Source organism: Heteronotia binoei, chromosome 1 (genome assembly GCF_032191835.1).
Source record: "Heteronotia binoei isolate CCM8104 ecotype False Entrance Well chromosome 1, APGP_CSIRO_Hbin_v1, whole genome shotgun sequence".
NCBI classification, from domain to species: Eukaryota; Metazoa; Chordata; class Lepidosauria; order Squamata; family Gekkonidae; genus Heteronotia; species Heteronotia binoei.
Window position 1 is genome coordinate 133684998 of NC_083223.1, and position 22659 is coordinate 133707656.

Below are 22659 nucleotides of genomic sequence, written 5' to 3' on the forward strand. Positions count from 1 at the left end.
TGGCAGGTAAGGCCACAATGCTGCTTGCAATGAAAGATGAGGAGAATGGTGGTGCAGAACACAAATCAACAATACCAAGGCAGAAGTCATTTCTGGTCAGACTGAAAACACCAGTTCCAGCACGACCCCTCCCCCTTCACTGAGGAGAGGAGAGCAGGGGGCAGCTTTAGCTGTCCTTGGAATTCCGGGGATGCGGGCGGAATAGTGACTCGAGTATAAGCCGAGGAGGGGTTTTTTCTGCCCAAAATTTGGGCAGAAAAACTAGGCTTATACTCGAGTATATAGGGTAAGTGTCACTTTGTTGGACCAGGCCATGAATGCCATAAAATGTAAGAAGAAGTACCGGAGATATAAACTATATTTCAAAGGGAAATTAGAGAGACTGCTAAATTGCAATTGATAATGAAACTCAAGGCAATGCATTCTCCTAGACTGAAATGAGAGCTAGTTTTCCTGTCTTATTACCAGTGTGCTATTATCATTTGGTATCTGAAATCACTTAACTCTCCAAAATATAGGGACAAATCTGTGTTCCAATGCCTAATTCCTCATAAATCCAGATAGGAATAGAAAAATCCAATTTTTTTTTTAAAAAAATAACTTTTCTGAAGAAGCCAACATAATTTTCTCAGTGTACATTGTGCTTGTCAGAAGAATCCATCCACTAACCCGGAGGACGAGGAAGAGGAAGAAGAAGAAATAATGTGCTTGCACACAAAATCTCATGCTTGGAATAAAATGTTGTTGGCCTTTAATCTGCCATGGGACTCACTCTAACATTGTTTTCTCTCTCTCTTTCCTTCTGCTCTCTTCCTCCCCAAAAGAGGAGGAACATCCAGGGAGAAAGAAACAGAAACTGTATGTGTCTGTGTCTCTGAGTGAGAGTGAGAGGAGGGCTTGTCTTTGTATCTCTCCTGCATTAAGCAGGAAGCAGCCACGGAGCTGTGTGTGTGTATGTTTGTGTGTTTGTGTCAGAGAGAGAGAGAGCCAGGGAGGGAGGCAAGAGGTAGGAAGCAAAAAGCCACTGAGGGTGCTGGGGAAAAACCAAGCTACAGTGTGGCTGAAGCAGCAGTCCTAGAAAAGGAAGCAGGAGAAGGTTGTTCAGGGGATGGATTTGAGCCCTGCCCGGACTGGGTGTGGCCTGTGGGCTGCACACCCTGGACTAGGTTATGCTAGATATTCTGTAGAATCTCCTATGACTATGTTTGATAGATAGAAGGGCAGAATATATATAAGGTTGTCACCATATGAACATTCTGATAGGAGTAAAGCCTGCTAAATAAAGTGGAAGTTGATGCTAAGTATAAATGGGCTCATGGTTTAAAAGTTAAAAGTTTAGAGGAAGGAATGGTGGCTCAGTGGTAGAGTATCTGCTTGGTAAGCAGAAGGTCCCAGGTTCAATTCCCAGCATCTCCAACTAAAAAGGGTCCAGGCAAGTAGGCATGAAAATCCTAAGCTTGAGACCCTGGAAAGCCGCTGCCAGTCTGAGTAGACAATACTGACTTTGATGGGCCAAGGGTCTGATTCAGTATAAGGCAGCTTCATATGTTCATATGTTATAAAGTTAGTCTCATCCAAGTCACCAACATCATAATGCTTACTATTGTTGTCTTTAATTAACTGAGTTATATATCCTGAATTTAAATCCTCTGTTCTCTGTCAGACTATAATGACTCTCTAAGCAATTTTTGATGGATTGTTGGAATGAACAGGTGACTGTATGAGAGTTCAGAAGCCTGGCATCAATTTCTGGCTTAATCTTCTTCAGAGACAGATGTCAAGCCATTGACATGGCAATCCTCAGAGCAGTAAATCCTGAGCAATCCCACTAACTTAATTTGGACCATTCCAGAGCTAACAGTTAGAGAACTGCATCTTAAATGCTTTTAGAATTGCAGCATTGTTGTAAACCATGGGTTTTCTAGTAGAGAAGCAAAAGTATATGAACAGTAGAAGGAAGAATTTCATTTACTGGTTATAAGATTCTCTTTTGTCAGCAATGCAGCACTGTCCGCTAAAGGTGATCCTGGTGATGAATTTATCTGATTGAGCCACTTTAAAGGATATGCAGCTTAACTTAATAGTCAAAATCATTGTTTAATTTGATACTCTGAACTTTCCTTCTAATTTAATTTGTTTCACTCTGTCTTATCAGTTGGTGGAAATTAGATAATTAATTCTATGAGGCTGGCTTCTTGTAAGTCAGTCTGTGATATACTTACTGGTGGGAACCTGGTTCTTTTGTGGACTTGAATTAATGCATCATTTAGGGAGTTGTATGATAGAGGTGGTAGGCATCAAATCTGTACTTGCTGCTTAAAAAGTAGCCCATATACTTCCCCATCTGTAAATTATGGCCCAGCTTGTCCAATAAAAGTGGCATGAGTCTTTTTTGATTGTGAGGCACAGAAAAGAAAACTAATATACTCAATATTTGCAATCAAAAACAAAGGAACCACTTTTAGACACGTGTACAAAAAGAAGGCTGGATCACACAATATTTGCAAGAAAGATGCAAATACAGCACAATACAAGAGATGCACCATGATCCCTTGTGATGTTACAATGGATGTTACATAATAATTCTCAGATTGCAAAACACCTATGCAGTCATGCCAGCTGTGACTCTTTTATTTTTATTATCTGCTTGTAGCTCATTATTATCTAGGAGCTGATTATTCTGTAAAAGTTTATTATTCTGTAAAAGTTTATTACATGCATTGCTTGTAATTAAATGTTTGGCTGGTACTTCCTTTGGGTAGAGTGCTGGATAAGATAAACCTGGTGCCCTTTCCATACTTATCCTTTGACAATATTATGGTATTAAAAGATTATGAAATTAAGATGCCTTTTTCTTCTTCCAGGGATTCGGAAAGATCGCAGGGGTAGCCGAATGCTGAAACACAAGCGACAAAGGGATGAGCATGATGGCAAGACTGGAGGAGCTACATTTGAATCAAGAAGCTCAACAGTCTGGCCAGGCCCCCTGGTGATTAAACATACCAAGAAAAATAGTCCAGCCCTGTCTCTGACTGCAGACCAGATGGTCAGTGCCTTGCTTGATGCCGAACCACCTGTTGTCTATTCAGAATATGATCCTGGCAGGCCTTTCAATGAAGCTTCTATGATGTCATTGTTGACAAACCTTGCTGATAGAGAGCTGGTACACATGATCAACTGGGCCAAAAGGGTACCAGGTAAGAATGTTAGCAAAGTAGGTTTGAATGGATATTCTCAGACTTACAGACCTCAAGGCATACTGTATTGACTAAAATCTATATAAAATGTAAGTGAAAATCACCTCTAGGGAATATTTGTTTTTGTCTCCCTGCACCCACACTATTCAACTACAGAAATTAAATCCAAACTTCTTTATCTGCATCAGCACATAAGGTCCTACTTAGGGTAAAAATTATCCTGTTCCCATACATTTGTGAAAAATGTGGTTCAGTTAACAGAAGAAAAACCAAGAGCCTTAACAGAGGCAGCCAACAAGAGTCATTCATCTAAATAGTTTGGGTGTCCATATGTTGGTAAAATAAAATAGAAATCCATGTGTTACATTAACAGGAAGCAGGTCATAAATGAAAGAAATACAAAATATCAACAATTAATGGGAACCATCATTTTAAAAAGTGATAATAGAAGCATATCAGAATCTGCACCTATTATGCCATCCCAGCGAGTGGGTGGACAATAAAGTTCAACAGATCAGGTAATACAGGAGTGTCAAACACATTTGTTATGAGGGCTGGTTCTGACATAAATGTGATCTTGTCACGCCAGACCATGTTGGACTGGGCCATATGTATACCTATTTAAGATTAGGTAGCAGAGATATAAACTTTATAAAGGAAACAGACAAACACCATTAGATTTTTAAGAACTTAAAACATGCTTAAAACATTAGCACTTGTTGGTCTTAAAGGTGATTTCTTTGTATTTCTCTCATAGGATCCAGGGAACTGGACAAAAGAAGCTCTGGCTCTTTCCTTGCTTCCCCAGGGGACCAGGAGGGGAAAGAGCCTCAACTAATAGTAGGAAGAGAGGCTTGGCTCAGTAACTCTGCAGTGAGATTGAGAGAGCCTGGCAAAACAAGCTCTGCCTCCCCCAAGGAGGAATCTCAGCCAATGGAGAAAAGGGGTTTTGCTCTGTAGTGCTTATGTGCAATTGAGCACACCTTGCAAAGCAAGCTGTTACCCAGAAGGAAGCAAGAGAAAGGGAGAAGGAAGCAGAAGACAGCTAGTTGCCCAGGGGCCTGATAGGTTTGACACCTGTGAGTTAATATATCACACAGTGAGATGGGTAGATTATAAATGAAACTACCAGCTACCCAAGATGAAAGGCATGTTACTTCCTGCTAGTGTTTACTATTAAATTTGTAAAGACCAAGCTATATTATTTTCTAGCTTGAAATAAATAAGAACATAAGAGAAGGCATGTTGGATCAGGCCAATGGCCCATCCAGTCCAACCCTCTGTGTCACACAGTGGCCAATATATGTGTGTGTGTGTATATATATATATATATACGCACACACACACATATACGTACATACACACACACATATATATACGTGCAGCCACACACACACACATATATATATACCGTATTTGCCGGCGTATAAGACGACTGGGCGTATAAGACGACCCCCCAACATTTCCACTCAAAATATAGAGTTTGTTATATACTCGCCGTTTAAGACTACCCCCTCTTCCGCACACCTTCCACACACTTTCTCCTCTTTGTTCCTGCCTCATCTAGCGCTGGGTGGCAGAGCTTGCAGAGTAGTCTATCTCTAGACCAAATAAGCGTGGCCCTTTTAAGAGGGATGATTTCTCGCCCCCTGAGCTCCCACCCTTAGCCTTCACTGGAGAGGAAGAGTGGCAGAATATGGCAGCTGAGTAGGGACAAAGTGTTTTGGGAGTTGTACTAGTGCATAATATAAACACAGAAAGCAAGTCCCCACCTGAAGCAATCTTATAGTTAGAACTTCAGTAGTACAGAAACAACAGAAGAAGAGGAGGGAGAGTTTAACAAGGAGGAAAGGAAGTTCAAACACAGGCATATTCAGGTAAAATAAACTAAAGTCTCCTGGCCAGTGTGGTATAGTGGTTGCTGGACTAGAATCTGGAAGACTTGAGTTCAAATCCCCAATCTTTCAGGAATTTAATTTGGTGGTGTTGGGCCACTTTTTCTGTCTCTCCCTCTCTCATTGTTACCCGGCCGGGTCAGAGAAGGATGCCTGCACATGCACGCAAGAGCACCCACAGGCTCGCGCGCTTCAAAGACAGCCCCCCCCCCCGCCCCCAACCCCAGAAAGCAGCATGTGCGGAGAGGAGCCACTGGTTTTCGTGAGGCTTTTTTCCCTTTTTAAAAATGCCAGCTGGGAGGCCGCTCATCGCTTTAGATGCGTCAGCTTCTCTCCCCACCAGCCAGCAGGCCAAAGGATGCAGGGAGTCAAGGTGCAAATAAAAAGGGGGGGGGAGGAGCCATCTTTGCAATATTTTTTTAAAGTAGAAATCCTCCCTGCCCTGGATAATATCTTTTTACTGCGTTTTCCCATCCTCCATCTCTGGGGCAAAATTGGAAGCTGGAGAAATGGGAGACCATCTGCAATAAGGGCATTTACAGCCGAAGCGATACAGGGGAGGGAAGGGGGGAATGATCGTTGGTGGAAACTGGGGGTGGGGGGAGCACATCTCTGCCTGCGTGCAGCTACAGTCACAGACAAACACACCCGGCCAGCAGATCTCTTGCCTCTCCCCCTCCCCGTACAAACAGAGAACAACAGAGGGAGCCTGTAAGCAAATGCAAGTCTGGTTTGCCCACCAGCAAGAAAAGGGAGAAAGGCTCGAAGAGCATCCACGGCCCCTTTCTCCTGCTGAATGAAAACTGCCCCCTTATTCTCCCCCGAAGCGAGAGCTGCAAAGCAGCGAATCCCTAGGAACAGGAGACAGAAGGTCGCTAAATACCGTAATGTATAGGTGGTTGCTTTGGGTTTTCGTTTCAAGGCTGCAAAGACAGCAGCCAGAGAGCGAGCAACCACAGAACTCAGAAAGGGCTTACTTCCAAGTAAGCATGCAAAGGATCGGGCTTGCACAGCACCTTTTCCCTCCACAGCAAAAGACAGCCTCTCGCCCCGTGACCCGTCCCTTGTGCTTTGGATCTACCGTATTTCCCCGAAAATAAGACCTACCCAAAAAATAAGCCCATCACAAATGCATAGAAATCCTGCTAGGGCTTATTTTTTGGGAAGGTCTTATTTTTGGGGAAATACGGTATCCCAACTGAAGTGCACCCGGCGTACAAGACGACCCCCCCACTTGGAGGCATGTTTTTCTTGGCAAAAAAGTCGTCTTATACGCCAGCAAATACGGTATACTGTGGCTAATAGCCACTGATGGACCTCTGCTCCATATTTTTATCCAATCCCCTCTTAAAGCTGGCTATGCTTGTAGCCGCCGCCATCTCCTGTGGCAGTGAATTCCACATGTTAATCACCCTTTGGGTGAAGAAGTACTTCCTTTTATCTGTTTTAACCTGACTGCTCAGCAATTTCCATAGCTAATTTAATTTCCATACATTCTGATTACATTGGTATCTAGTAAGCTTCCTGTTTAAAACAATTTTTATTACAGTAACATATGGTAACAATCAATTCTTGCATTATTAATTACTTCTTTTTATCTATCCCATATATTACTTTTCTAACCCCTCCTCCCCCCGTTACTTGACCCCCGCCGATGTTGTATACTTAAAATTCTAATATTTAAAGGTACCCTTAACTAATAAAACAAAAAATTCTATTTTTCTTTCTTTTAAGACTTAATCATTATCAAAAATTGTCCAATGTCCTTTTATTTTCCATTCTTTTTCTATATAACTTCTAAACTTCTTCCACTCCAACTTAAAAGTTTCTAGATCATAGTCTCTTAAAATTCTTGTCAATTTGTCCATTTCACTCCATGTTATAACTTTTATAATGCAATCCCATTTCTCTGGTATTCTTTCTTGCTTCCACAACTGCACATACAATGTCCTAGCAGCTGAGAGCAAGTACCAAATTATAGTTCTGTCTTCTTTTGGAAATTTGGTATCCCGTAAGCTTGATCGAGAGATAACGTTATTTTACTTTGACAGATCATTGCAGTAAAGTAGGAAGGAGACTTCTCTGATTTTCAGCATCTTGTGTGAGCAAGCCTTGCCATCGGTAATTAAGTTCTAGTTTGGTGTGGTGGTTAAGTTCTTGGACTTTTATCTGGGAGAAGTGGGTTTGATTCCCCACTCCTCCATATGCAACTCTGGAGTGACCTTAGGTCCATCATAACTCTCTCTGAGCTGTTCTGCTGAAGAGCAATTCTTGGAAAGCTCACTCAGTCCCACCTACCTCACAGGGTGTCTGTTGTGGGGAGGGAAGGGAAAGGAGATTTTAAGCCACTCTGAGACTCCGTGTGAAGGGTGGGGTATAAAGCCAGTCTCCTCCTCCTCCTATTTTAAAGGAATTATTGTATTATTCATTATTCCTGGATATGTAAAATGCTTTGACACAAACCATTGAGTCCCTGGGATCCTGACAACCACTTATTTTCCTAGAGAGCAGAACTATAAAATACACCAAGCGGTCACAGAGATTGGAGATACTTTCCACAGGGAGATTAACATTTGCTACACTTGCCAGGGGATAGCTGTTGTAAAACATTGTCTGGGTATTGAGATGTATGGGATATGCATCCTGGGTTGACTGGGAGATCAGGTTTCACCTTCTCAAATGGGGGAGAGTTCCCTAAATCTGGATGGGATGAGAGGCTTCTTGCCAGCAAAGGAAAGAAGTATGAAAAGATGGGTAACATCACTCTTTGTTCAAATAGAAGTGAAGAATTGGTTTTTATACCCTGCTTTTCACAACCCGAAGGAGTCTCAGAGTGGCTTATAATCGCCTTCCCTTCCTCTCCTGCAACAGACATCCTCTGAGGTAGATGGGGCTGAGAGAGCTCTGAGAGAACTGTGACTGACCCAAGGTCACCCATCTGGCTTCATGTGGAGGAATGGGGAATCAAACTCAGTTCTCCATATTAGAGTCTGCCTCTCTTGACTACTATACCACACTGGAAGTTGTATTCCTCTGTATGGAGCAAGTGGAGGGGTGTCAGGATTTGCATTTGTTCTACAGACATCTGGGATGACTTTGGAGTTAAAGTTTCTGTATTGTTAAGTTAAGCTTAGTATTATGTTTTTACTGTTCTTTCCCTTAGATCTGTAACAGGCAATTTTGATAGTATTTTCCTTGTCATGCTCTAGCATACTTCGTACCAATAAAGTTTTCATGTTTAAGAGAGCAGATTGTGATTCAAAGACCTCCATGTGCACCTAAATCGCTCGCTCATGCTTAAATGTGCACGCACAGGAGAAGAGCTGATGTAATTGGGAAACTTTGTCCTTTGTATATGCTCAAATGCAGTGTTTACTAGTGTTCCCCGGGTCACTGCTAATGTGGATGCTTTACATGCACATGAACACGCAATTGCATGGAAGTACCCATAGACCCAGGGTGGGTTTATGACGTGGTGGCTATGCACATGGATAGATTTAAGGATTTGACACTCTGGAATTTATTCAGAGCACAAAGTGATGGGAAAATATATCATAGCACCGGTGAGCAGAATTTTTTGTTTTGTTTTGAAGGACGTTTGAATAGTTCTATATTAGTGGCCTGATGTACCTGGGTAAAAGCAGGCTACAAAGGTCCATCAAGAAAAGGCAGAGGGAGCTAGGGAAGCCCTGCAAATTTCCCTTGGAGTGCTGAGTGGGCCAGAAGGAGCACTCAGTTTGTGAGAGGAGCCTCACCAGTGCCAAGAGGGAGCCAGCAGAGGTGAGTGCTATGAGTTTGCAGACAGCAGCTGGAGCAGCATATTGGGTAGCTGAGATAGATTGCCAGAAGGATGAGGAAGATTCTTTTTGCTACTCCATGTATTGGAGAGAAGGGAAGGCTTCTGTTGTGCATTGCAGTAAGACCTTAAGACATTGGGAAATGAAGCTATTCCACGCTGGACAATGCAGAATCACATTGGACAATGCAATAAGGGCCTGTTATGCTTAAGATCCAGTTTACAGACCAGATTATTTTGTTAATTTTTTGGAGAATTCTGCAAAATTACATTGGTTCTTGAATTATTTCCAGAGCTGACTTGTTGGCAGAGTATGTCATCATTATTTAAATATAAAACACATGTGCATTCAAATATACTGGCATAGCTAGGATATCCACTTGATTTTAAAAATTAATTATAAATATGTAAGTGGTATATTCTAATTAGAAAATGATCTTAGCAACACTTGTCAAAACAATTTCCCATCCTTCCCTGATCCACAGTTTATTGAGATTCTATGACCCCTCTTTCCCTATCTTGAAGGAAATTTTTAAATTAAAATCATCACCATTATTATCACTCATTAATTCTTGTTTTGGAGTACAGGGTTAAGTAGGTAAGAGACAATGACTTGTGGTGACTGCTGGCATTAGGTGTTTCATTCTTGTCTGCAAATATCCTGAATAAGATAGTGTGAACATGTTTTCTGTGACAGATCATTTTTTCACCCTACATTGCCTGCTTTCAGATGTTAATGAACCCATGCAAGGGCCATAAAGTGCTCCAGAGTTGAAGTTGTTGTCATATAAAATTATGGGAGATTAAAAGTAAAGTTCCTAGGAAGGAGGCAATTTATAGATACTTTATTAAATAACGCCTGCCTAAGCAAAAATGGAATTTTTTTCCAAGCAGAAATGGAAGCTTTTAAAGTATCATGACTTCTATTATGAGATAAAATAGCAGTAAAGTAAAATAGCAGAGAGCCAGTTTGGTGTAGTGGTTAAGTGTGTGGACTCTTATCTGGAAGAACCGGGTTTGATTCCCCACTCCTCCACTTGCACCTGCTGGCATGGCCTTGAGCCAGCCATAGCTCTGGCAGAGGTTGTCCTTGAAAGGGCAGTTGCTGTGAGAGCCCTCTCCAGCCCCACCCACCTCACAGGGTGTCTGTTGTGCGGAGGAAGGTAAAGGAGATTGTGAGCCGCTTGAGACTCTTCGGAGTGGAGGGCGGGATATAAATCCAATATCATCTTCTTCTTCTTCTTCTTCTTCTTCTTCTTCTTCTTCTTCTTCTTCTTCTTCTTCTTCTTCAGATATATATATATATTTACAAAATTCCCCCATGAAGTGTTTTTCATAGGACTGACATTTAGCAATTTCAACTAATTACCTTGGTTTAGACCACATGCCAGATTTTTTTTCTTGACTTCAACTTGTGACGATGTTGGTGTGCTACCAAACTAAAGGTGAGAAATATGACAGTTGTTCTTGACCAGACATGCTAGGAGCAACCAAGCCCCAGTGGCTCTCGTAGGACCTCAGATCTGGCTGGCAGCTGTACAGATCTGGGAGGCAGTGATAGGTGATGCCTGTCACCTGCTCCCATGCTATCTGCTTTGCACGCAAAGGTCTCATGTTCAGTCTCCAGCATTGGTAGTAGGTACTGTGAAATTTCTCTACCTTGGAGTCTTGAAAAGCCACTGCCAGTCTGAGTAGACAGTACTCAGTACTGAATAGACAGGCCTTGATAGACCAGTGATCTGATTCAGCGTAAGAAAGCTTCATGCATGTGTTCATGTGTGTACTAGTCCCAGTACAGCTGACAATACCACAAAACCTGTGTGCTAAGTAGGCTTCCCAAATCCCCCGCCTGGGCGGGGGACCCCCGATTTGGAGCCTCCTCCCCCGCTCACCAAAAATCCAGAAAGTGGGGGTGAGGGGGAATGGCGGCCCTTCCCACCCAGCCCCGATCCCAGCAGCTTCTCCTCACCCCTTCCCTTCCCACCAATCCCCGATGCTTCTCCTCGTCCCTTCCCTTCCCACCCCGGATCGCAGCAGCTTCTCCTTGCCCTTCCCTTCCCACTCAGCCCCGATCACAGCAGCCGTTCTTCTGTTTTCTCAGGCTGCTTCTGTTTCCCAGGCTGCGTTTTTCAGCTGGCTGGTGGGGGGGGGGGGGAAGCCCCACCCGCAAAGGACCATGTGCCTTTGCACGTCCGGAGGCTTGATTGAAAGGCTTCAATTTGGGATGGTGTGTCTGTGTTGCTGTGAAGAAGCTGGCAGCAACTCGTGAGTAGAGAGGCCAACCCCTGCATCAGATTTGCCAGAAACAGGGGGAGGAGAGGGAAACGTCTTCATTATTCCCTATGTGGAGATCGATTCTCATAGGGTATAATGGGGAATTGATCTGGAGGTTTCGGGGGCTCTGGGGGAGCTGTTTTTTGAGGTAAAGGCACCAAATTTTCAATATAGTATCTAGTGCCTCTCCCCAAAGTACCCCCCAAGTTTCAAAACGATTGGACCAAGGGGTCCAATTCTATGAGCCCCAAAAGAAGGTGCCCGTATCCATTATTTCCTATGGAAGGAAGACATTTTAAAAGGTGTGCTGTCCCTTTAAATGTGATGGCTAGAACTCTCTTGGAGTTCAGTTATGCTTGCCATACCCTTGTTCCTGGCTCCACCCCCAATGTCTCCTGGCTCCACCACCAAAGTCTCCTGGCTCCACCCCCAAAGTCCCCAGATATTTCTTGAATTAGACTTGGCAACCCTAGTGCTAAGCAAAATAGCTTGGCATATCACTGTTCAGCATATGTAGGAGTGGTCACTGGTTTACCAAATCCAAAATTTTGTATTTGTAGGAAGCAACTTTTCTCTAATTCACATGCAGTAATTTTAGTAAATTACTTTTAGTAAGCTCAGAAAGATCTCCTGTTTCCCACTAGGAGGGGGAAAAAACGTTATGGACAAGGGAAAGTAAAATGTTTTACAAAATGTCTAAAAATTCATACGCCTGGAAAGTCGGATGATTTTTCAAATTTTCCATCTTCAAAAATGTAGTTGTGTTTGTCACTCTGAAGTGCATTTTGTGTGCTTGAATACCCAGATCAACAGAAGTTTTGAAAATATACTGATATAGAACTAAAATATTAGACATATGCTGTGAACTTCTACGTTTAAGAACTTAGTAATAGAGGTTTTAGTCCAGAGGTCTCCAACCCCTGATCCATAGATTGGTATTGGTCCGTGGCCTGTTAGCAACCTGGTTCTGGAGTGAGGCAGAGGCACTGCACTGCGCCTTTTACCTGCTGGGGACCTGGGTGGATGAAAAAGGCAGTGTGACCTTGCTCCGAGGCTGCTTCCCCTTGCGGGAAAGAGGCAGTGTGGCCTCTCTCCGAGGCTGCTTCCCCTTGCAGGAAAAAGGCAGCGTGGCCTCGCTCTGAGGCCATGCAGGAGTGGCAGCCTCGGAGTAGGAGTGGCAGCCTCGGAGCAAGGCCACACTGCCTCTTTTGTCTGCCTGGGTCCTGTGCAGGCAGAAGGGGCAGCGCTGCTGCTACCTTCACCTACCTCTCATTTATAGACCCCTGCCAATCAAATGATCAGCAGGGGTCTTTAAATGGGAGGGGGAGGCAGATGAGATCGGCAGCTTCTGCCGCCTGGCCATCTAGCAGGGAGGCAGCAGAAACAGTCCCAGTCTCACCTCCCTGTTTAAAGGCCCCCATGAGGGGCCGGGGTGGGACATGGTTGGGGGGGCAGCCTGGGGGGCAGCAAAAACCACAGAGCCGCTCCCCCCCTCCCAGTCCATGGAAAAAATGTCTTCCACTTTCCTGAGGGTAAGTGCTATTGAATAAAATGGGACTTAGTTAATGATAGTTGGCTATCTTTAATCTTTCTTGAGCCATCTACAGACTGTATAATGGAATAGTCTTGAAGGATAAATCCAAAGTCCAAGACGTACTAAATAGTTAACTGTACAGTTGTATCATCTTTCACTTATTATGGAAGGGAGGCATGCATGTTTAATGTGCCGATGAGTTAGCTGGTGGTTGTGGTTAGATGTTCAGGTTGTCTAACTTGTACCTAATAATATGAGCATGGGGAAGGGCAGTGTTGAGAATGTTTTTAATTAAGAAGTTAAGCATTTGGCATTGCTTTTGCATAGCTTGGCTAATTATTTACTTCCAGTACAGTAGCTGTGTAGTTTAATGATCCTAAAAATGGTACACTGGGCATTGCAGGCTTTGAAGTTTCAAGATGATTCACAGTGCTACAGTTATTTAATGGTTTTCTGAACCGAAAAGATAAAAACTTGGCAAAGATTTTTTTTTATCTTAATGCTGCTGTTGCTAGTTTTTTTAAGGCATTGTTTTGTCATTTGACCCTGAAAACCAGCTTGTTTGTTAAATTAGGAACATAGTGTGAAGGACCAACAATAGTTATGGTTTTTGTTTTCTAGACATCAACATTCTTGAGTTAAAAAAAAACTTGGATACTTTAAATGCCTATTAAGATACTGAAGTGTTGTTCTAGATGCTAATAATGGGGACATCATGCAGGCAAACCTCCCATTGGGAGGGCATTAAAAAATGTGATACTACCACAGAAAAGGCCATTTCCCTGTTTACTACCCACCTTACTTTGTTTAGTAGGAGGATTAAGAGAAAGTACTCTGAAGCAGTAAGTGGCCATATTTGTAAGGAAACGGGCAGCCCTAGGTTATTTTGGGCCCAAACCATTTTGGGCTTTGAATGTCACTATGCTGGGAAATAGGGAATCTATGGTATTGAGGGTAGGGAGGGAGGATTTTAAAACCCTTTTAGTTTTACATATCCCAGCCTTCAACCATAATACCATGATTAGGCGAATGGGGTCTTCTATATATCACCTAGTTTCTGCTGCCACCATTTTTTTTCAAGGTAAAACACACAGTATCTTCATTTATGCTTGGTGCAGGATAGCCATACACTGATACAAAGGAATAAAAAGAACAAAATTGAAAATACTTGTTACAGAATTAAATATTTAAAGATTGATGTGAGAATTAAGCCAGCATTTTAATATGGGTGTACCTTCTTGTTTTCTTTAATATTACTTGTAATGAATGAACGTGGAAATATATTAGTTCTGCTATATAATGGAATTCAAATAGCCAATTTCCCTTTCTTTGCTTCATCTTCGCACAGCATTGGTTGAACTTTACACTGACCAGACCAGGCGCAGCAAATCCCAAGTGCCAGGCCACCATTACACCTAGAAATGTTACTGTGAAGTTTAGTATTTTCAGTCATGGTTTTATTGTAGTGCTTCTCAGTAATTCTCAGTGGGAGTACAAAAGTTTGGACCCAACCAGTTTCCCCCTCGAAAAGGGTCCCTTTTAACTAACAGAAGACTATGATTGGGGTCATGGGACCTGCATGGACAAAAGTCATACGGAATGAATTCTGTAATAATGTCAAGCATTTTCTAAAATTGAGAAAAAAGCTGGCTGGATCCAACCCAAAGCTTATTTATCATTTCACATTAGAATGTTCAACAACAACAAAAATGTGCATAAAGTTCTTGTCAGTTCTTCTTTATATGTAAACTTTTCTTTACTTCATTCAGTGGTAGTGGATGACTGGCTGCAATATTCAATTAAATTGAGCTTTCTAAAGTAATAATGTAATTATGAGAAATATAGGAGATTAGGCTAAGAACAGAGGTTCACTTTCGGTTGTGGTGATATGCTTGCCTATCCCCAAGTCCCAGTGAGGGATCCCCCAGTTCGCAGACTCCTCTCCTCCCTGCCATCAGCCAGCTGGCCGGTGGGGGAAAGCCCCATTCCAACAGCCACCATGTGCCTTTAAATCTCAGCAGCAGGGAAGCAGAGGGTGGGGTGAGCAAGCAGAGCCACCAGTATGTGAAGATATGAGAAAGGCAGAGAGCGGAGTCCCTCTGTTTTTCATTCACTTCAGAAGTCATTTCTATAGTAAAATGTATAGGAAAGTGTTAGCTGGAATCTGATTATGGGATGGAGGAAAATTCCACCCCCTAAGCTGCTCTCCTTTTGTGTTCTTGTCTGAAGAAGCTCGTTGAAATACAGCAGATCGTTACATCCAGCATCTCCCATGAACAAATTGCCCCAGTGAGATCACAAAAATGTGGGCTTGTAAAACTCTGCGTATTTTGGCTGCTTTGAGAGTGTGTGTGCATGTCCCTTAAAAAAAGCTATGCTTGGAAATTCTTCCAAGCCTGACAAGTGGACAAGTATGACAAATTTCACTTTCATTTAGTGGAAGTGCAGCTGCCAGGGTAGGCAAAAAAAAGAGGACAAGTAAAAGAAGACTGTATTCAGGAGAACTGTACTGCTGTAATTTTATTTATCTATTTAGGGAATGGAAAAGTCTCCTGGCTCCACCCCCACAAGTCCCCAGATATTTCCTGAGTCAGGCCTGGCAACCTTATGGAGTGATGACAACCAAGGTTACTGATATGGTTATTTTTTTTTTACAACTTTTTAGTTTTAATATAACTTTGAAGGAAATGTGAAGATGTTAGGATTAATAACATTTGGTTATAAAAATATAGAACTCTGAAGGCTGAAAAAAAATGTCTGGTTTCTAGAGGCAAAAACATTTTCTTAAGGCCTAGACTAGGCTGAGACTTGCTTTATATTCTAACTGATCTTCAACCAATTAATGTCCATTATTTCTCAGACCATAATCTTATTGGTTCCAAGCCAAAGGCCAATTAAAATGATTACATCATCAACTAACTGACCAGTCATAAAACTGACCTGCAAGAAGTGATGGATTTTGAATCCTTTTGCTCCAAGTGATTCTGTTTTAAGACCTCAGAGAGAGAACCACTCCCAGCACATGACAGAAGGACTCTGGTGCCTTTGTCTTTGTTACATTAAGATACTACATTCCCAGACAGTTAAGATTTACATGAGTTGTTTAAATGCAGCTGTGTGCCCTACAATATTCATATAAAATGGTCTAAAGTCTTACTGTCCTGATTTCTAAACATACCATAATACTTGGCTCCTACTTCATTCAAATAAATAGGATTTCCTGTGATGCATCTTGGATTAGGATGCTATGGAGGTGAGGTGAGGTGGGGAGTCTTTGAATATACTCAAAGTTAGCAGGGCAAAACAGTCAAGGTAATTTCTGTTTGTTGAAAAAGCTATCAGTAGTAAAGTAGTAGTAAAATTTATGGTAAGGTATAAGCTTTCATGAGTTACTGCCCGCTTCTTCAGATACAGCTAGAATGTGAACCCATCTGTACTATATATTGGAAAGTGGAGGGATTTCAGATGCCAAATGACATTAGCAGTAAAATGACAGTAGCAGGATAAGATAAGTAGAGGCACTAGAAACCTGTTGAGGTGTAAGCAAGCCATTTAGCATTGGAGATGTGGGAGAGGGCTACAATTATGTGCTTACTTGGTTCAAGGCTTGGTTCAAGGAGTTTAATACCACTTAAAAAGACTAACAAAATTTGTGGTAGGGTATGAACTTTCCTAAGTAACTGCGCACTTCTTTAGACTCAAGAAAGCTCATACCTTACCTAGGGCTGGTGTCAGGCTTTTTGGTGTCCTAGCCAAGGTACCCTTACCTGGTCAAAAGATGGGGCTGAGGATGGGGTGGAGCTGGTGGAAGAGTGGGTTGGGTTCCGCATGCTGGTGGCTGCAGCTGGGCTTGGCCACTGGGCTCCTCTTGCCACCCTTGCTGGGGGATGTGCAGTTGGGGAGCTTAAGGAACTTTCAGATGGCCCTTTGGCTGATGCCTAAGCCACCCAAGTCTGCCCCCACCATCCCCACCTCTCCAGCTAGCCCTGCCCTCTGGCAACCAGTCCTGACAGGCTGGGCTGTGAGGGTTGCTGCTGCCAGGCCAAGTAGGAGGAGCTGCTGCCAGGCCAAGTTCTCCCGCTGCTGCTACCCAGCAGAGCTCTATGTGGTGCTGCCTGTCTGGGGTGTTGCCCTTCCCTGCTGTCTTCCACACTTTTGCCTGGCTGGCACGTGTCTCCTCAAGGGCTGCTGCTGAGTGGGAGGAGAGTGCCTTGCTGCTTCTGCTGCTGCTGCCCTGCTGGGCCCATCTGGAAATCCAGGGCAAGAAGAAACACATGCTGCCGCGAGTTACGTGGGAGGTGCCCAATTCAGTTTACCCCCCCCCCCAGGGGCTTCTGCCCTAGGTGACCACCTAAGGATGCCTAGCAGGTGTGTAGGCCCTGGCCCTACCACAAATTTTAAAGTCTTTAAAGTGCTACTGGCCTCTTACTCTATTCTGTTGCTACAGACAAACTAACATGGCTACCCATTGTCAAGGGGCCTTGCTTTTTTCTATTTCTGTATGCTGGATGTCTAAAAAATGGGGATGCACTGTGCCCACTATGCCTTGGCTTTTCTTTGTCTATTGTAACAATCATACATATTCATTTCTATCATGCAAAAGAGAGTGAAGTCTGTGTCTCGAGGCTGCTTTATCTCTTCTCAAAGGCAGCTCGGCTGCCAAATGTTTCGTGAAGTAAAGGTGTTGGTGTGAACCAATTTGTGTTGCTTTTTGCACTGTAATTTTGGCGGGCTGCATAACAAACACAGAAAAGGTATACAGGACTGGTCACCCCAAAGGTGAACCAGTTCTGATACAGACTTGTATTGCTACTGTTCCTATCTATGAATAAAGCCAGATTTTTTATTACACTGGAAGCCTTCTTTAATTGAGGATAGTCCCAGAGCTGACATAGTGTCAGAACTGCATAACAAGATGTACCTGATCTCAGGCCGCTATCAGCGCCATGAGTAGCCAGGCAACTGATGTTGGGACTGACCTGGAAAACTCTAGAGAAGAAGACCAAGCCCCTCCTTGATCTGGAAGCCATCCCAAGAGCATCTTGTCCTAAACTCGCGGTGATGCTACAGGAGGGGAATCCCCCCGAGAGAAGGCTGGCTATTCATTACCCCAAGGGCCTGGCAGTCGAGGAAATCTACCGAGATAGCTGAAGCCAGGCAAGCCCATTGTTAGGCACTACTAGGTGAGGGTACCGAGCAGCTGCCACAAGGAGACACTGGAGGAAACGCAGGTGTGACTGAGGAGGAGGAAGAAGAACCCTAACCCTGAGAGGACTACGAGGGGGCTATGGGCAAAGAAGTCCCCGAGGAGCCAGACCTCATGGAAATGGAAATGGGGTTACTGTGAATAGAGATGCATAATCTGGCTTTCCATCTATGGGACGAGACCAGCTATGGGGGACCACATGTTCCAGGAGGTACAGTGGCAGATGGCAATGTTGGTGAACCCCCCCACATCGGGTGGGACAACCTGATGGACAATGACCGCCATCCTTCTCCTCCACCACTCGGGCTGTTCCCTGCACCTTTTCCTCCAAGGCCATGCGAACCCCCGGGGTAGTTGTGGGTTGGAGGCCAAATTCAGTGGTGACCCAGAGAAGCTGGAATACTATGTGATCCAGGCTGGCTATATACAGGAGTGGGGCTACCTTTTCCCTTTGGAAGCAAACCAAGTGAACTTCCTGGGATCAAGTTTTGAAGGGGCAGCAGCCAGTTGGTATGTCACCCTTCATGAAGCCAGAGCCCTGGAGCTGAACTCCGTGAGGGATTTTTTTACATGTGCTGCTGGTCCAATTTGAAGACCCCTTGAAAGAAGTGTGCACCTGCACTGCTCTCCAAAACATGCAGCAGGGTTCCATATCTGTAAGGGGCATGTGGCTGAATTTCCTGCCAACACCACTAAGGTCCGGGTTTGGGACAAGTGCATGAAGGTAGATCAGTTCAAGAAAGGTCTAAATGCTACTTTATTTGACCAAGCCCTCATGAAAGCAGATTCAGACATCCTGGTGGGGTGGATCCAGCTAGCTTACGAAATAGAGACCCAAATGCAATGGGTTGTGCTCCAACAGTGGCAGTAAGGGAGTAAGGGGAGGTTATGATACTTAGCCCAGAGAAAGAATGGGGCAAAGAAACCGCCTCAGCTGGCAGACAAAGATTAGGACTCTTGCAATATTTTGTTTATTTAACAGTTTCTGAAAACTGAAAGTAAGAGGGGTCATTTCATAGAAAAAGAGATACCAAAGCTCATTAGCACAACTGATTTGTATATGCCACATACCCCTCCTCCTCCACCACCCAGATTGATCCCTGCACCCTTTCCTCCAAGGCGGTGCAAACCCCCAGATAGTCATGGGTTGGAGGCCAGATCCAATGGTGACATAGAGAAGCTGGAATACTTCATGATCCAGGTTAATAGCTATCTAAAGGAGTGGGGCTACCTATTCCCTTCGGAATAGGGGTAAGCACTCTTCCTTCAGTTCTCTTCTTGCCACTGAAAGAAGAGAACATACCTCAGCGAGCTTTGGTAAAATGACATCCTTTAAAGTTTCTGACAGGATTGCTTTCATAAGCTATTAGAATTGCACTCTTTAAGAAGTGTGAAGAGTGTGTAGCCAAAATGGCTCAAAATGATGAGCATAAGTCTGTTGGAAGGAATCTCCAGAGTCATCTAATCCAACCACCTGCACAGTCCAGGAAATTCAAAGTATCTCCTCCCACATACTGTCTGATCATTGCCTGTGCACTCATACTCAACAAGGACTCAAGCTTCTTCAGCAGCCTTTTCATCCAGATTACCTCTCAAAGATGCATACAAGACAGCCATCTGATCAACGCAACACCCTCAATGTTTGTACAACATCATTCCATGGATGTTGACTCCAGGAGTCAAGCAGCTGTGGGAAAAGCAGTACTATCGATCTTCTGCTGATTCAGACCACACCCTCCTCCTTGGTAAGTGAACTTGTTCTCCCATTTGAGACTGCACAGAAGCCATGATAGATGAAAATGGAGTTGCAGTTACCTGTGACTTCTGTTCATTGAGTGTGTTTTTATGCAGACACACATCTCTCCCTCCTTTCACTGCTGAGGGCTTCTGTATTGATTCTCTCTACATATGGCAGCAAAGGGAGAACTGAGGGAAGAGTGTTGTCTCTCCTACATCATGTGACCTTTAGGCAGGAAAGGCTACACTGAGAATAGAAGGGAGGGGAAGCACTCTTGGAATTGAAAATCTTTATAAAGCTTGCTAGCTCCTTTCGGCGGCTGGCCTGCGAAAGTGACCCATGTGTGCCTGCACAGAACACCACTCAATGAACTATGGTTATAGGTAAGTGCAACCCCGTTTTAATTTTCCCCAGTGGTTTCCTTACAACTTTTTCACTTTCATTTCAGACATTTTGTAATTGAACTTTTACCAGTGAATATTTATGTTTTGATCTGTTATGCAGATTGCACAGTGCAATCTCCTGTAGGTCATTTTAAGGTCTGTTATTGGACACAGATGAACTCCAACCAGTTTGCGTTGTGTCTGGAATTAAGACGTGGAGGAGACTTAAAGCCATTCAGGAGAGCTGGGAAAGGAGGAAGTGAGGTGAACAAGAAATGCTGTTATAGACAGAGTCCATTCACAGTAAAATGTAAGAGAAGTCAGGCCTGCTGATGCAGTTAATGAGATCATAGTGAGTGGAACGTTCAAGAACAGTGAGAGCCTATGTACCTGAGAAGTACAAACACAAGGAATTTATATCTGACTGAAATAAATGAGGAGAGTGTAAGCAGAATTGCGACTTTCTGTCAACAGTTCCCAGTTGTACAGGCTGGCATTGTAAAACATTTGAGTTAATAACTAACTTGCTGAATTATTTGAGCTCACAGCAACATAAATTATCTGTCTGTTTTAACTTAAGGTAGCATTCTCTCTAGCTTTCCCACTGTCTAGGAAGTAGCATTCAACACACCTTTTTCAAGGCCCTGTCTTTAGGTGTTTCTTTCTAACATGCTGTTGTTTTAGAAAATACAAACCAGATGGGGAGATAATACTTCTTGATCGATGCCTGTGGATATATGCATGTATGGTATTTTGTATGATATACTGCAGCGGTGGCCAACGGTAGCTCTCCAGATGTATTTTGTCCACAACTCCCATCATCCCCAGCCAGCATGGCCAATGGCTGGGGCTGATGGGAGTTGTAGGCAAAAAACATCTGGAGAGCTAGCATTGGCCACCCCTGATATACCGAATGTCTTTGCTTAATGAGCAATTCCATGTAACTTGAAAGCTTGCATCCTCCTGTATAAAATACCAGTGATCATCACTGGTGTGACTTCAGTGAAAGTGGTACCCCAGGTACTCATAATGCTGTTAGACAGGGCTTTTTTTGAGCAGGAACACAATTCTGGCTGGCTTGGCATCAGGGGTGTGGCCTAATATGCAAATAAGTCCCTGTTGCGCTTTTTCTACAAAATAAGCCCTGCTGCTAGAATTGTGTTTTGGATGGTTCTAGTAAGTTGTGATCACCAATTAGATTATTAGAAAGGGTGGAGAGCTGAACCAAGAATCATTTGGGTTAGAACTCAAGGCAGACTAGACATAGAATGTGTTCGTGTTTTGAATTAGAATTACATTTCAATATAGAAATCCCATGAATCAGTTGTAGAACCATTTCTCTTAGTGGACATTCTACATACTCTCAAGTCGGTTTCCTTTAAACATGTTAGATCACTTTTGCTTAGGTGGGGAAAACTGCAAATTGAGGTTAGAGCTGGCTGACTGAATGAGAGGGTGCTTCTCTGAATCAATAACTGCAGAAAGGCAGTCTTCAAAAATATCAATCAAGATCTTCATGCAAAAATGGATATGAAGTTTTATGCTGTGTAGATTTCAGTGTTTGCTTGGAAGGGGATCCTCCTGTTAAATGGGTGGAGGGGAGAGGAATCATCTACTGTTCTGCATGTTAGCTGTTAGGGTTGCCAAACTTCAGGTGAGGCCTGGAGATTTCCCAGAATTACATCTGCATTCCAGACTGTAGACATCAATTATCCTGCAGAAAATTGTTGCTTCAGGGGGTGGACTGTTTGTCATTTAGCCCCTCTAAGGTCCTCCCCTTACCCAAGCCTTACTCTCTTTAGGCTCTTATCTCCAATCTCTAGAAATGTCCCAACTCAGAGTTGGTGACTCTAGCTGTTGTCCTGTTAAAATAGCTTCCTACCATAATTTAGGCATATAAATGTGTACCACAATGGCTTGGCAGCAGGACATTAGGAAAGCACATAATCAGCATCTCAAACATGGCCATGTTAAAGCTCAGCCTACCAATTTGCTTGAGGGGTCACACTCAGGTGTTATAGGAACTGCTCTACAACAGAAATAAGGAGTCCTCGTCTGCACAGGAACATTTTGTTTATGCTGCCTGCCTTCTTGTCAATTCCAATGCTGTCTTTAATCTTGCAACCCAGATTCTGTGTGCTTTCTGCCTGTAGTTTTCCATGATATTTTCTAGAGTGCCTGATCTAGCCCTGGTTATGCACTTCCCCTCCCCCATTCCTCTGCTGCTTTGAGTGGACTCTTGAACCCTGAACATTGCTTGCTTGCTGATTAACTTGTTTATATGTCTACATTCCTTTGATTTTGCCAAGCTGACTTACAACTCAGCCTTTATTAGTACACTGAAAAGATGTTCCTAGCCCATTCTCTCTTATGGCCTATTGGCTTCTTTCTCTGCCCACTACTTTCATGAGATTGTTGTTCCACAGTTGATGAAGCTTTGTGTAATGGAATGGACTCATTCCACTTTGCCAGGATTGTCTAGGATAGCTGTGTAGCACTTAGGTATTCTCTTAGATGTGGCAGGAAACATTGATTTCTATTTTAAACAACTATTTCCAGGCACAGTGACTCATGTGCCCATGCTGTTCTTCCTTTTCATCCCAGATCTCAGATAATTCAGAACATCTCCTTAGTCT

The 22659-nt window shown here is 43.4% G+C and overlaps 1 protein-coding gene across 3 annotated transcripts in view; it reads left to right on the top strand.

Moving 5' to 3' along the window:
* Nucleotides 1–22659, top strand: part of ESR1 (estrogen receptor 1) — a 387454-nt gene that overhangs the window by 292397 nt on the left and 72398 nt on the right. For all 3 annotated transcript variants that reach the window (XM_060240922.1, XM_060240931.1, XM_060240927.1), the window contains one exon: nt 2865–3197. In XM_060240922.1, coding sequence (XP_060096905.1) covers nt 2865–3197 — 333 coding nt within the window. The remainder of the gene's footprint in view (nt 1–2864; nt 3198–22659) is intronic.